The 15,573-nt window shown below is 53.8% G+C and overlaps 1 protein-coding gene across 6 annotated transcripts in view; it reads left to right on the forward strand.

Moving 5' to 3' along the window:
- ARHGEF18 (Rho/Rac guanine nucleotide exchange factor 18) overlaps positions 1 to 15,573 on the forward strand; it is a 334,968-nt gene that overhangs the window by 244,487 nt on the left and 74,908 nt on the right. For all 6 annotated transcript variants that reach the window (XM_085639301.1, XM_085639297.1, XM_085639298.1 and 3 more), the window contains 3 exons: positions 46 to 163; positions 1,570 to 1,818; positions 8,382 to 8,458. In XM_085639301.1, the coding sequence (XP_085495427.1) occupies positions 46 to 163; positions 1,570 to 1,818; positions 8,382 to 8,458 (444 nt within the window). The remainder of the gene's footprint in view (positions 1 to 45; positions 164 to 1,569; positions 1,819 to 8,381; positions 8,459 to 15,573) is intronic.

Below are 15,573 nucleotides of genomic sequence, written 5' to 3' on the forward strand. Positions count from 1 at the left end.
GGCACAAACTTGTCTTCTACTAACTTTTTAAATTCCTCTTTACAGAAACTTGGCAATTCGTCCATTGTTCGGAGGCTTGCAGTCCATGAATGTATTCTTTTAGTCACACAGCGCCTTACTAAATACCCTGTCCTGTTGGAGCGCATTATTCAAAATACTGAAGGTGAGATTTAATTGTTTTTTAGTAAGCAAAGCTTACTAAATGTTGTTTCTACCAGTATTGTCACACAACATGTTTGTATTTCTAATCCCAAGGGTTTTGCTGTCTTGGGAGCTGTTTTACTTTTCATTTAGTTTTTCACCTCCTTCCTCAACAAGCCCTTCTCACCATGTATCTTATTGTGCTACACCTCAACTCCCACTTCTCAAGATCCAACCTCTTACTATCTACCTGGGAAGGATGAACATCATCTGGTTGCACACTGATTAAAGCATAGCGTGCTTCACTTTGGCCTTCCAATGATGCCACTTCTGAGCAAGTTTCAGTAAACAAGGAAAACCCTAGCATCATAAGGGACCAAGGGTACTGAAGTATTTTTAGGAACAAGGGTCCCTTAGCAAAGATGGAAAGGTGATCACCAGGGATACAATAATTATCTCCATGAATAGTTGTGATAAGCAAAATCTAAAGTATCTATTTTCAACACACACAAATTCATCCCAAAAATATAAATGAGAATTACCCCCGCCGGAGTAATTTCAAGAAACAAAAAACAAGTGTAAAAAATTACAAAACATATGAACACATACAGGCAAAAAATCAAAAGACAATGATTACATTTGTATGTAATACTCTGTTTTTTGTTTCTTGAAATTACTCCAGCGGGGCTAATTCCCATATACATTTTTTGGTTGAATTTATGTGTTTAAAAAAAATGCTTTAGATTTTGTTTATCAGAACTATTCATGGAGCTTATTATTGTGTCCATGGTGATCACTTTATCATCTTTGCTAAGGGACCCTTGTTCCTAAAAATACTTTTGAGCACGTCATCATCTGACTGACGTTGCTATCGCCTCTCAAAATGTTTGGCCATGCCTACCGTCTTCACCACCCAGCACTCCTAAGCGCCAGTTAGGATGGTGCTAACCTATTAAAAGTGTTTGGTTTTGAATCTTTCCAGGTTTGTGAAAAATGGTGAGGCCTACTGTACGAACAAGATCTCTGGCCTGGAGCATGGCAGTGTTTTTGCTAGTTTTGATGTGTTGCCCATGTTCCTCCAGGATTATGTCAGCTTCTGATATATATGATGATGTCATCTGGGTTTAATGGAGCCTGAGAATTTATGAAGGGTATCAGAGTTTGACGCATTTTATTTTGTGTAAATGGTGTTCAGAAGTTCCCATTCAAATTAATGCTTGCAAGAACATTTTCCTGAACCATTGAAATTTGAATTCTCTAAGAGTATATCTAAGACCCCAAGAAAATATACATTGCCCTCCTGACCCAACTTCGAGAAGTTGTGCACAAACCGTATAAGCCTTTGTTCTCTGTATAAGCCTGATTTTATGAGCCATGCTGATTTTACACAAGTTTGAAGTTACTATGTTTCCTCCCCCCCCCTTACAGCTGGGACAGAAGATTTTGAAGACTTGACCCAGGCTCTGGGTTTAATAAAGGACATCCTTTTTTCAGTCGATGCCACTGTGAATCAGCGTGAAAAAGTACAGCGCCTCAGAGAGATAGTTTTCAAAATGGATTTAAAATCATTTGGGAAGCTAAAGAACGGGCTGATGTTCCGCAAAGATGATATGCTCCGGCGGCACCTGATACATGATGGTATGCTGTTCTGGAAGACGGCTTCAGGGAGGCTTAAAGGTAAGATCGGCTTCATGGGTTGAAGCAATCAGTGTTTCAGCCCATGTCCAATTATTGCTTTAAATGGATGGGACATAGTGTATACCTTCTTGGGTTCAGCAGAGGATCAGAGGAACAGAAAACACTGACCTTGTTTTGGCAGGTGACATTTGGTGGACCAGCATGGAATGTGGTGTTGCCAAAAGTCTTTTATTCCAAAAAAGCGAGTGCTATTTACTAGGCTTCTGTCACTATGAGCAAAAGTGGTGGCGGAAAATCTGCATTTCCTCGATATTATGTGAGTAATATTCTGGGCTGGATGGTTCCTTTGTTGTGGTTTATAGTAAGATCCTCAAAATGATTCTTTGGCATAATGCCCTCGTATCTGCAATTTTCAGTCGAGAATATTACTCTCTACGCCCTGAGGAAGCCCCAGGTCGGATAGCCATGTAAAAGGGGCGAAACACGTGTTGGCTGTCACTCTTCTCTTACTATTTAACTGTAAGCTGTGAAAACGAGTCACAAACACGGAAAAGATAAAAACTTTTATTTTGCACACTTTGCATTGGAATTTGCTCCAGGAAAAAGAAAACCTGTCTGGCTTGTCCAGACACTCAATTGGAACTACTTTTCGAGATTAGGGGGTCAGGGGTCTCCCCCTGTCACGGACAAGCACCACCACGACTATTTGCTCCATCAAAACGGCTAGAAAGGGTTCGGGACCAATTACCCCTCTATTTCCTACAGTTAAATAAACATGCAAGCCTTTATTTAGAGATTCATTGATGTTAAAGAAAGGAAGTAACTAAGGACTCGTGCACCACTTAACTTTAGTGACCCCTTCATTTTTAAAGACAATTTGCAGCAAACTATAAAAATGTGACAGTCTCTTCAAAATTCAAATATTTATTTAACATGCAGAACCACCTTTTCACCTTGGTACATCAGATTATAACTGCATTGTGAAATACTGATTTAAAAGTGATAGTTTTCAAACATGAATTTAGAAACATTAATGTTCGAGGCATATGATCTGCAGATTACACACTGTGCATAGATCGCCATCTGGTGTTGGGCCCGGATGTTTGCACTTGTTTTTGTCTTGGAAAGTCTTTGGAAATCACGAGGTATGTGACTCCTCCTTTGGATCATAGTGCGCATGGGCATCGGCTCCATCCTCAGATTATTTTTTTCCACCATCCAGCTCGGATGTGTTCTCGAGTTCCAGTTCGGAACCGTTAACGGTTTTCTCTTTCGACGCGCAATCCTTCCCTTCTCAACGGTATTGTTTCGATCGCGTTTTCAAACCACATGCGACCCTTCAACTTCGAAGTATTTGATTCTGGTCGTCGACAAAGGCCTTCGGGCCTTCCCGGGCCTCATCTCCTTAAAAAGTGTCCTTGATGTGGGTCGAAGTTTCCCCACACCGACCTACATGAGGTGTGCAACCTCTGCCTCTCACCAGAGCACGAGGCCAGAGACTGTCCAGCTTGTGCCTCCTTCCGCTCCAAAAAGACCATCCGGGACCGACGAGCTCGAAGAACAATGGCGCGCTCGTCATCTTCGATCCCCGACGACATCTTTCAAGAGGGCGTCTATGTTCCGGAGCAGGGTCGAGTCGAGGAAGCCGTCATCCGCGCCTCTGAAGCAGATGATTCCGACATCGAAGACATCACTCAGCTCAAAGGGCCTTGAGTACAGACGTCGACCCCGACCCCCCCCCCCCCCCCACCACCCCCACCCCCCCTTCGCCACTGTCAAAAAAGGCTTCGGTCCCACCTCCACCTTCGGGCCCAGGTGCATGCCGAGACACTGCTTTCCATGCCCCGCCTTCGGGCCCGGTAAAGAAACCTATTAAGCATTTAGGCGACTCGGGCTCGAGTCAGCCTACCCTCAGTACCGACAAGCCAACTCCGGCACCGAAGAAAAAGGCGTCCTCGACCTCGTTCACGCCGACCGCTGCTCCCACATCGAAGCACTCGGCGTTGAAGCCTAGCTCCAGTTCCTCGGCACCGACCATACCCTCGGAGCCGACTAAAAAAAACGCCCACCGAAAGGCCCCGATTCTTCCAAACCAAAGACCTCGGAACCGAAAAAAACCAACCGGTTCCAAGTGATAAAGACACTTCAAAACCACACGGTTCCAAGCCTCGAACCGCTAGTCGATGCCCAAAAAACTTACGGCACCGAAACCCTCGACTCCGAAGTATCTGTCTTCCACAGGTGAACTGTTTCGTCCAGATCCTACCCAAAAGACTTTAATGAAGGATCCTAAGACTGCTCATTTAATGCTCGGCATCAAAAAAAGACCACTGGAAATGCCTGCGCCCGCACCACCACCAAAGAAGAGAGACTTTGCTACCTCTCCATTAAGGATTCATCCTCCTCCTTCTCCTCCTCCTCCTCCTCCTCCTCCTCCTCCTCCCCCAGATGTCCATTACACCGCACAGGATGACATTTATCCCTCCAGGCCTGCACAGCATCACAGGCTGCAAATATTTGGCGCATTGCTAATACACAAGCGCTTCTAGCCAGGTATGACAAGGCAGTCGGGGGAAGTCTCCACCAATTTCTCCCTGCCTAGATAAACATTACTTCAGACAGGTGGGTCCAATCAATCAGGCTACTGTCTCGAACTGACATCTACCCCCCGTCCCCAACCATACCACCAAAACACCGTCCAATGTCACAAGAACGTTTGTTACTGTTAAAGCAGGAGGTAATCTCCCTCCTACAAAAAATTGCAATAGAACCAGTTCCCCTGCACCAACAAAACAAGGGAGTTTACTCCCTCTATTTTCTCATACCAAAGAAGGACGGATCTCTAAGGCCTATTTTAGACCTCAGACCCCTAAACCTATACATACACTATGACCACTTCCACATGGTCACACTCCAGCAGGTCCTCCCTCTCATTTCCAAAGGCGACTTCCTTGCTACTCTAGACTTCAAGGACGCCTATTTCCACATTCCCATTCACAGCGCTCACAGAAAATACCTCAGATTCGTTGTGGACAGTCAGCACTATCAATTCAATGTACTCCCATTTGGAGTCACCGCGGCACCAAGAGTGTTTACCAAGTGCCTAGCAGTGGTGGCAGCACACCTAAGAAGACATCAGATACATGTCTTCCCGTATCAAGACGATTGGCTTATAAAAGCCAACTCATACAAACAGTGTGTACAACACACTCACGCCACTATCCAACAACTTCACGACCTGGGGTTCACAATCAATCACGCCAAGTCCCAGCTGCAACCGTCCCATACCCAACAATACCTCGGTGCCACAATAGACACCTCAAGAGCGCTTGCCTACCCCAGTCCCGCCCGGATACCGAGCATTCAAGCTCTACTCACCAGATTCCAACCGCAACACTCTCTTCCAGCTCGAGTGTTCATGCAACTCATAGGGATGATGGCCTCTTGCATATTCATAGTGCCTCATGCAAGACTCCAGATGCGTCCTCTCCAAGAGTGCTTAGCACGCCAATGGAACCAGGCTCAAGGTCAGCTAACAGATCTGGTGTTGATAGACGGTCGTACCCATCGCTCTCTGCAGTAGTGGAACACCAAAAACCTTTCCAAAGGGCGACCGTTCCTCGAGCCAGTTCCTCAAATAGTCATGACAGCGGACGCATCGCTCTCCGGCTGGGGGGCTCACCTACTACATCACACCATGCAGGGCAGGTGGACACCTCAACAAAAGTTACTCCACATCAACCACCTGGAGTTACTAGCGATATTCCTAGCCTTAAAAGCATTTCAGAAACAAATATCAGGCAAGACTGTCTTAGTCTGCACCGACAACATGACAGCCATGTATTATATCCAAAAACAAGGCGGGACACACTCTCTGCAGCTCTCTCAGCTCGCACAGAGCATATGTAGGTGGGCTGTACCTCAGAAATTTTTTCTCCTAGTCCAACATGTCCCAGGAGTCCAAAACACAATAGCCGATCTCCTGAGCCATCAAACACAACAATTCCACGAGTGGGAACTTCATCCACAAGTTCTTCAACCGTTTTTTCAGATGTGGGGGCAACCACAGATAGACCTCTTCGCCACCCAACAAAACACCAAATGCCCAAACTTTGCCGGCAGGTATCCTCACCCATTGTCCAAAGGCAATGTGATATGGATGAATTGATCAGGCAGATTTACGTATGCTTTTCCGCCTCTCCCACTCATTCTGCTGGTGGTGCGCAAACTACAGCAACACTCCTTAACGCTCATCCTAGTTGCTCCAACTTGGGCCAGACAGCCATGGTACACCACACTGCTGGAACTCTCAGTAGTTCCGCACCAAAAACTACACCTCTCTCCACGCCTCTTAACCCAGAACCATGGAGAGATCCAACACCCAGACCCAGCTCAGCTCAACCTAGCAATCTGGCTCCTGAAGTCCTAGAATTCTGTTTCCTTAACCTTCCTCCTGACTGTATGAACGTCATCAAAGAAGCTAGACTGCCTACAACTAGAGCATGCTATGCAGCCAAGTGGAAAAGATTTGTCATTCATATACTGCCATAACAACAACACTAATCCCCTAGAAGTGTCTATCCAACACATCATAGGCTACTTACTACACCTCCAAAGATGCAACCTAGCCTATACGTCTATCAGACTGCATCTTGCTGCCATTGCAGCATATCTACAAAATAGACAGCATCTCTCACTTTTCCGAGTACCTGCCATAAAGGCCTTTATGGAAGGACTCCAGAGAATAATTCCCCCAGAGTAATGTGGAATTTAAACATCGTTCTCACAAGACTAATGGGGCCTCCATTTGAACCTCTACAAAAATGTGAGCTACAATTCTTAACATGGAAAACTGCTTTCTTCGTAGCCATTACTTCTCTACGAAGAGTTAGTGAACTACAAGCACTAACCACTCAAGAACCCTTTCTGCAGATGCATCTTAATAAAGTTGTTTTCCGCACTAATCCTAAATTCCTCCCTAAAGTCATTTCTCCCTTCCACCTCATTCAATCTGTGGAGCTGCCTGTATTCTTCTCGCAGCCACAAAGTCGCAGAAAGAGCTCGTCACACCTTAGATGTCAAAAGAGCACTACTATACTACATAGAGAGAACAAAACCTTTTCGAAAGACCAAACAACTATTCGTGTCTTTCTCACCACCACACAAAGGCAACCCCATATCAAAATCTGGGCTAGCTAGGTGGATTGTCAAATGCATACAGATTTGTTACCACAAAGCAAAACGTACATTATCTGTTCCTCCTAAAGCCCACTCTACACGAAAGACAGGGGCTTCAATGGCATTTTTAGGGAACATTCCTTTAGATGATATCTGCAGAGCAGCTACATGGTCTACACCGCACACATTCACAAAACACTACTGTTTTGATGTGCAAACTAAACAACAGGCTAGTGTGGGCTAGGCTGAACTCAAAACACTATTTCAAACTACTGCAACAGATACTGATGGTCGCCGCTAGGACGGGATACTGCTTTATAATCTGTGCACAGTGTGTAATCTGCTGCTCATATGCCTCGAACGGAATATGCTACTTAACAGTATGCATCTGTTCTTGGCATGTAGAGCTGCAGATCTACACACGCCCACCCGCCTCCCCGGCTGCCTTTATCTGTTCCAGTATTATCTTATTTAGATACACCACACATGGGCATCTTTCCTGTTTCCTTCTAAGCTCCATCATTTCCCTGCTGGCGAAAAACAATCTGAGGATGGAGCCGATGCCCATGCGCACTATGATCCAAAGGAGGAGTCACCTACCTCGTGACTTCCAAAGACTTTCCAACACAAAAACAAGTGCAAACATCCGGGCCCAACACCAGATGGCGATCTATGCACAGTGTGTAGACCTGCAGCTCTACATGCCAAGAACAGATGCATACTGGTAAGTAGCATTTTCCTTCCACCTCACCCTGACAACAATGGCCATAGTGAACTAAGAGGCAATTTGGTTGTTTTGTGCACCCTTTGGGTGACCTGGGTCGCTATTATACACGAACAACATTATAGTTTATGAAATCAATGCAGGAGAAGTTTTTGTACAGTGCACATTCTAAAATCATGTATTTCGAGATCCTCTTATATGTGATAATGAAGAAAAAGGAGGGAAAATGAAATTAAACTATTGCCTACGATCACACAATTTGGTAAAATGTGGAAGCTGGGATTAATCCCATGTTTTCTGCTTTTACATTGTTCAGTTCAGCCACTAGAAGTATATGCTTCGCTTACCCTACACCCACCTTACTACCAATCCCCCTCCAACTTCCCTCTCTGAACCGCCACCCCGCTGGCATCAATGCAGCCCTCAGTCACAGCACAGACCGAACTTTTTGGCCCCTGGGAAAATGTTTGCGAGTACCCATGGTGTGCGTCTGGAAATTAAATTAAATGCCATAGGACATCTTGCCAGATATCTCCCACTGTAGGCGGTTTCTTCAAGATGATCTTGGCTTTAACTTCTAAATCTGCCAAACATTAAATAATTCATTTGAAATGGTAACTCTACAAGTGTTTAAATGTCTTTGATGATTTATGTTTGAGTTTAGAGGTGCTCCTGATGCTGTTTGTGCTTGTTTTTCTAGATATTCTTGCTGTTCTGTTGACTGATGTAATTTTGCTGCTGCAGGAGAAGGACCAAAAGTACACCTTCACTTATGTGGTGAGTAGTGGCCTGTAGGAGTTTGTGTTTTTCTCCTCCAGAGTTGGAGTGCAGCTCTCCCTCCTGCGTTGTGCTGGACTGTGGTGGCACCAATGTGTTTTTATTGTACTGTCCGTATTACAATCTGAGGCAAACCGAAGGCGCATATTTTTAAGAACCCAGTTTGAATGTCTTGGAGGTTTATCTGAGTGCTACTACTTCCTGAGTTCACGTGCCAGACAATAGGTTCCAGGGTAATGTAGGCCAAGAAATGTTGCCACTGAGAAGACTTCGAGCAGTTTTGACCTATGGATCCTGTCTTATACCTGCCAACACTGGAAAACATTTGTTCGAGGCATATGAGCTGCAGATTACACACTGTGCCTAGATCGCCATCTGGTGTTGGGCTGTTTTCAGTTGTTTTTCCTCTTGGAAAGTCTTTGGAAGTCACGAGGTATGTGACTTCTTCTTTGGATCGTATTGCGCATGGGCTTCGGCTCCATCCTCAGATTGTTTTTTTCCGCCATTGCACTCGGATGTGATCTTCGTGCTCCGGTTCTGAACAGTTTCCAGTTCTTCTGATCGGCGCGCAATCCTCCCCCCTTTCGCGGTATTGTTTTTGATCGCGATCTCCACACTCGACGCAAATCTCATCGTTCGAAGTCTTAGATTCCAATTGTCGACGAAGGCCTTCGGGCCTACCTAAGCTCCGGTCCTGGCTGATGGAAAGGACTCCATTCAAGAAGTGTCCTTGATGTTGGTCCAAATTTCCCCACACCGATCTCCATGAGGTGTGCAACCTCTGCCTCTCCCCTGAACACGAGGCTCGAGACTGTCCGGCGTGCAAATCCTTCCGGTTCAAGAAGACCATTCGAGACCGAAGGGTGAGGAGAACCATGGCGCACTCGTCGACGTCGATCCCAGAAGATATCTTCGGAGAAGGCGTCGATGCTCCAGAAGAACAGCACACCGAAGAGGGCCTCGTCAGTGCCTCCAAGGACGACGACTCAGATGTCGAGGACATCACTCCGGCACAGACGGGCATTAGTACTAACATCCACCCCCACCCCACACCCTCGACGGCATCGAAAAAGGCTTCGGTCACGCCTTCGCCCTCGGGCCTAGGCACGACCAAAGACATTGCTTCCCACACCTCGCCTTCGGGCCCGGTTAAGAAGCCTATCAAGCCTTCTGGCGGCTCGGGCTCGAGCCAGCCTACCGTCTGTGCCGAGAAACACTCCTCTGCACCGGCACCGAAAAAGAAAATGGCCTCCTCCTCCTCCGCACCGAGCTCCACACCGAAGCACTCGGCGCCAAAGACAAGCACCAGCTCCTTGGTACCGACAACGACACCGTCCCCGGAGCCGAGCAAAAAACCCAAAGCCATCGACACCCACACCTCAAAGCCGAAAGTCATCTCGGAGCCGAGTAAACAACCAGCCATCTCGAAGCCGCACAGTTCAAAACAACGAACTGATGCCGACTCCAAGACTAAAAAACTCACGGCCCGACGCTTTCCGCGCCGACGGATCGGCCACTCACTGAAGAACTATTTCGGCCTGATCCACTACAAAAAACACTTGTCAAGGACCCTAAAACTGGACATTTGATGCTCAGCATCAAAAAGAGACCGCTGGACAAGCCTGCCCCAGCTCCACCTCCAAAGAGGAAAGACTTTGCCGCCTCCTCCTCCCTCCTCCTCCTCCTCCTCCTCCTCCTCCTCCTCCTCCTCCTCCTCCTCCTCCTCCTCCTCCTCCTCCTCCTCTCCTCCTCCTCCTCCTCCTCCTCCTCCTCCTCCTCCTCCTCCTCCTCCTCCTCCTCCTCCTCCTCCTCCTCCTCCTCCTCCTCCTCCTCCTCCTCCTCCTCCTCCTCCTCCTCCTCCTCCTCCTCTCCTCCTCCTCCTCCTCCTCCTCCTCCTCCTCCTCCTCCTCCTCCTCCTCCTCTCCTCCTCCTCCTCCTCCTCCTCCTCCTCCTCCTCCCCTTCCCCCACCCCACCTCCTCCTCCTCCTTCCTCCTCCTCCTCCTCCTCCTCCTCCTCCTCCTCCTCCTCCTCCTCCCCCTTCCCCCACCCCACCTCCTCCTCCTCCTCCTCCCTCCTCCTCCTCCTCCTCCTCCTCCCCCTTCCCCCACCCCACCTCCTCCTCCTCCTCCTCCTCCTCCTCCTCCTCCTCCCCCTTCCCCCACCCCCTCCTCCTCCTCCTCCTCCTCCTCCTCCCCCTTCCCCCACCCCACCTCCTCCTCCTCCTCCTCCTCCTCCTCCTCCTCCTCCTCCCCTTCCCCCACCCCTCCTCCTCCTCCTCCTCCCCTCCTCCTCCTCCTCCCCTTCCCCCACCCCACCTCCTCCTCCTCCTCCTCCTCCTCCTCCTCCTCCTCCTCCCCCTTCCCCCACCCCACCTCCTCCTCCTCCTCCTCCTCCTCCCCCTTCCCCCACCCCACCTCCTCCTCCTCCTCCTCCTCCTCCTCCTCTCCCCCTTCCCCCACCCCACCTCCTCCTCCTCCTCCTCCTCCTCCTCCTCCTCCTCCCCCTTCCCCCACCCCACCTCCTCCTCCTCCTCCTCCTCCTCCTCCTCCTCCTCCCCCCTTCCCCCCACCCCACCTCCTCCTCCTCCTCCTCCTCCTCCCCCTTCCCCCACCCCACTCCTCCTCCTCCTCCTCCTCCTCCTCCCCCTTCCCCCACCCCACCTCCTCCTCCTCCTCCTCCCCCTTCCCCACCCCACCTCCTCCTCCTCCTCCTCCTCCTCCCCCCTTCCCCCACCCCACCTCCTCCTCCTCCTCCTCCTCCCCCTTCCCCCACCCCACCTCCTCCTCCTCCTCCTCCTCCTCCTCCTCCCCCCCCTTCCCCACCCCACCTCCTCCTCCTCCTCCTCCTCCTCCCCTTCCCCCCACCCCACCTCCTCCTCCCTCCTCCTCCTCCTCCTCCTCCTCCCCCTTCCCCCACCCACCTCCTCCCCTTCCCCCACCCACCTCCTCCTCCTCCTCCTCCTCCCCCACCCCACCTCCTTCCTCCTCCTCCTCCTCCTCCTCCCCCACCCCACCTCCTCCTCCTCCTCCTCCTCATTCCCCTTCTCCTTCCCCCACCCCACCTCCTCCTCCTCCTCCTCCTCATTCCCCTTCTCCTTCCCCCCACCCCACCTCCTCCTCCTCCTCCTCCTCATTCCCCTTCTCCTTCCCCCACCCCACCTCCTCCTCCTCCTCCTCATTCCTTCCCCCACCCCTCCTCCTCCTCCTCCTCCTCCTCCTCATTCCCCTTCCCCCACCCCTCCTCCTCCTCCTCCTCCTCCTCCTCATGCCCCTTCCCCACCCCTCCTCCTCCTCCTCCTCCTCCTCCTCATTCCCCTTCCCCCACCCCTCCTCCTCCTCCTCCTCCTCCTCCTCCTCCTCATCCCCTTCCCACCCCTCCTCCTCCTCCTCCTCCTCATTCCCCTTCCCCCACCTCCTCCTCCTCCTCCTCCTCCTCCTCCTCCTCCTCATTCCCCTTCCCCACCTCCTCCTCCTCCTCCTCCTCCTCATTCCCCTTCCCCCACCTCCTCCTCCTCCTCCTCCTCATTCCCCTTCCCCCACCCCTCCTCCTCCTCCTCCTCCTCATCCCCTTCCCCCCACCCCTCCTCCTCCTCCTCCTCCTCCTCCTCCTCCTCCTCCTCCTCCTCATTCCCCTTCCCCCACTCCTCCTCCTCCTCCTCCTCATTCCCTTCCCCCACCCCTCCTCCTCCTCCTCCTCCTCCTCCCTCCTCATTCCCCTTCCCCACCCCTCCTCCTCCTCCTCCTCCTCCTCCTCCTCATTCCCCTTCCCCACCCCTCCTCCTCCTCCTCCTCCTCCTCATTCCCCTTCCCCCACCTCCTCCTCCTCCTCCTCCTCCTCCTCCTCATTCCCCTTCCCCACCTCCTCCTCCTCCTCCTCCTCATTCCCCTTCCCCCACCTCCTCCTCCTCCTCCTCCTCATTCCCCTTCCCCCACCCCTCCTCCTCCTCCTCCTCCTCCTCCTCCTCATTCCCCTTCCCCCACCCCACCTCCTCCTCCTCCTCCTCCTCCTCCTCCTCATTCCCCTTCCCCCCACCCCACCTCCTCCTCCTCCTCCTCCTCCTCCTCATTCCCCTTCCCCCACCCCACCTCCTCCTCCTCCCTCCTCCTCATTCCCCCTTCCCCCACCCCACCTCCTCCTCCTCCTCCTCCTCCTCCTCATCATTCCCCTTCCCCCACCCCACCTCCTCCTCCTCCTCCCCCCACCCCACCTCCTCCTCCTCCTCCTCCTCCTCCTCATTCCCCTTCCCCCACCCCTCCTCCTCCTCCTCCTCCTCCTCCTCATTCCCCTTCCCCCACCCCTCCTCCTCCTCCTCCTCCTCCTCCTCCTCATTCCCCTTCCCCCACCCCTCCTCCTCCTCCTCCTCCTCCTCCTCCTCATTCCCCTTCCCCCACCCCTCCTCCTCCTCCTCCTCCTCCTCCTCCACCCCACCTCCTCCTCCTCCTCCACCCCACCTCCTCCTCCTCCTCCTCACCCCCACCTCCTCCTCCTCCTCCACCCCACCTCCTCCTCCTCCTCCTCCTCCTCCTCCTCCACCCCACCTCCTCCTCCTCCTCCACCCCACCTCCTCCTCCTCCTCCTCCTCCTCCTCCTCCTCCTCCTCCCTCATTCCCTTCCCCCACCCTCCTCCGCCTCCTCCTCCTCCTCCTCCTCATTCCCCTTCCCCCACCCCACCTCCTCCTCCTCCTCCACCCCACCTCCTCCGCCTCCTCCACCCCACCTCCTCCTCCTCCTCCTCCTCCTCATTCCCCTTCCCCCACCCCACCTCCTCCTCCTCCTCCTCCTCCTCATTCCCCTTCCCCCACCCCACCTCCTCCTCCTCCTCCTCCTCCTCATTCCCCTTCCCCCACCCCACCTCCTCCTCCTCCTCCTCCTCCTCACTCCTCCTCACTCCTCCTCCTCCTCCTCCTCCTCCTCCTCCTCCTCCTCCACCCCACCCCTCCTCCTCCACCCCACCTCCTCCTCCTCCACCCCACCTCCTCCTCCACCCCACCTCCTCCTCCACCCCACCTCCTCCTCCTCCTCCACCCCACCTCCTCCTCCTCCTCCACCCCACCTCCTCCTCCTCCTCCACCCCACCTCCTCCCCCTTCCCCCACCCCACCTCCTCCTCCTCCTCCTCCTCCTCCTCCTCATTCCCTTCCCCCACCCCACCTCCTCCTCCCTCCACCCCACCTCCTCCTCCTCCTCCACCCCACCTCCTCCTCCTCCTCCTCATTCCCCTTCCCCCACCCCACCTCCTCCTCCTCCTCCTCCTCCTCATTCCCCTTCCCCCACCCCACCTCCTCCTCCTCCTCATTCCCCTTCCCCCACCCCACCTCCTCCTCCTCCTCCTCCTCCTCATTCCCCTTCCCCCACCCCACCTCCTCCTCCTCCTCCTCCTCATTCCCCTTCCTCCTCCTCCTCCTCCTCATTCCCCTTCCTCCTCCTCCTCCTCCTCCTTCCTCCTCCTCCTCCACCCCACCTCCTCCTCCACCCCACCTCCTCCTCCACCCCTCCTCCTCCTCCACCCCACCTCCTCCTCTCCTCCACCCCACCTCCTCCTCCTCCTCCTCCTCCTCCTCCCCTTCCCCCACCCCACCTCCTCCTCCTCCTCCTCCTCCTCCTCATTCCCCTTCCCCCACCCCACCTCCTCCTCCTCCTCCTCCTCCTCATTCCCCTTCCCCCACCCCACCTCCTCCTCCTCCTCATTCCCCTTCCCCCACCCCACCTCCTCCTCCTCTCCTCCTCATTCCCCTTCCCCCACCCCACCTCATCATTCCCCTTCCCCCACCCCACCTCATCATTCCCCACCTCCTCCTCCTCCTCCTCCCCCACCCCCTTCCCCCACCTCACCTCCTCCTCCTCCTCCTCCCCCACCCCCTTCCCCCACCCCACCTCCTCCTCCTCCTCCTCCCCCACCCCCTTCCCCCACCCCACCTCCTCCTCCTCCTCCTCCTCCTCCCCCACCCCCTTCCCCCACCCCACCTCCTCCTCCTCCCCCACCCCCTTCCCCCCACCCCACCACCTCCTCCTCCTCCTCCTCCTCCTCCTCCTCCTCCTCCTCCTCCCCCACCTCCTCCTCCTCCTCCTCCTCCTCCTCCCCCACCTCCTCCTCCTCCCCCACCTCATCATTCCCCCACCTCCCCCTCCTCCTCCTCCTCCCCCACCTCATCATTCCCCCCACCTCCTCCTCCTCCTCCTCCTCCTCCTCCCCCACCTCATCATTCCCCCACCTCCTCCTCCTCCTCCTCCTCCCTCCTCCTCCTCCTCCTCCTCCTCCTCCCCCACCTCCTCCTCCTCCCCCACCTCATCATTCCCCCACCTCCCCCTCCTCCTCCTCCTCCTCCTCCTCCTCCTCCCCCACCTCCTCCTCCTCCCCCACCTCATCATTCCCCCCACCTCCCCCACCTCCTCCTCCTCCTCCCCACCTCATCATCTCCCCCACCTCATCATTCCCCCACCTCCTCCCCCACCTCATCATCCCCCACCTCCTCCCCCACCTCATCATTCCCCCACCTCCCCCACCTCCTCCTCCTCCTCCCCCACCTCATCATTCCCCCACCTCATCATTCCCCCACCTCCTCCCCCACCTCATCATTCCCCCACCTCCTCCTCCTCCTCCCCCACCTCCTCCTCCTCCTCCCCCACCTCCTCCTCCTCCTCCCCCACCTCATCATTCCCCACCTCATCATTCCCCCACACCATCTCCGGATGAGGATGATGACGTTGTCTACGATGACACAGGGGACGAGCTCCATCACCAACCCACAGGGACCCCACTCCTACATGCTCCCCAGACCCAAGGGACGACTATAACATTCCAGACATCCCTAACGTCCCGCAGGACGATCTTTTACCCTTCAAGACCTTCCCCCCCCCCCCCCCCCCCCCTTCCCCCACCTCCTCCTCCTCCTCCTCCTCCTCCTCATTCCCCTTCCCCCACCTCCTCCTCCTCCTCCTCCTCATTCCCCTTCCCCCACCCCTCCTCCTCCTCCTCCTCCTCCTCCTCCTCATTCCCCTTCCCCCACCCCTCCTCCTCCTCCTCCTCCTCCTCCTCCTCCTCATTCCCCTTCCCCACCCCTCCTCCTCCTCCTCCTCCACCCCACCTCCTCCTCCACCCCACCTCCTCCTCCTCC

This window comes from Triturus cristatus, chromosome 12 (genome assembly GCF_964204655.1).
Source record: "Triturus cristatus chromosome 12, aTriCri1.1, whole genome shotgun sequence".
In the NCBI taxonomy this organism is placed as follows: Eukaryota; Metazoa; Chordata; class Amphibia; order Caudata; family Salamandridae; genus Triturus; species Triturus cristatus.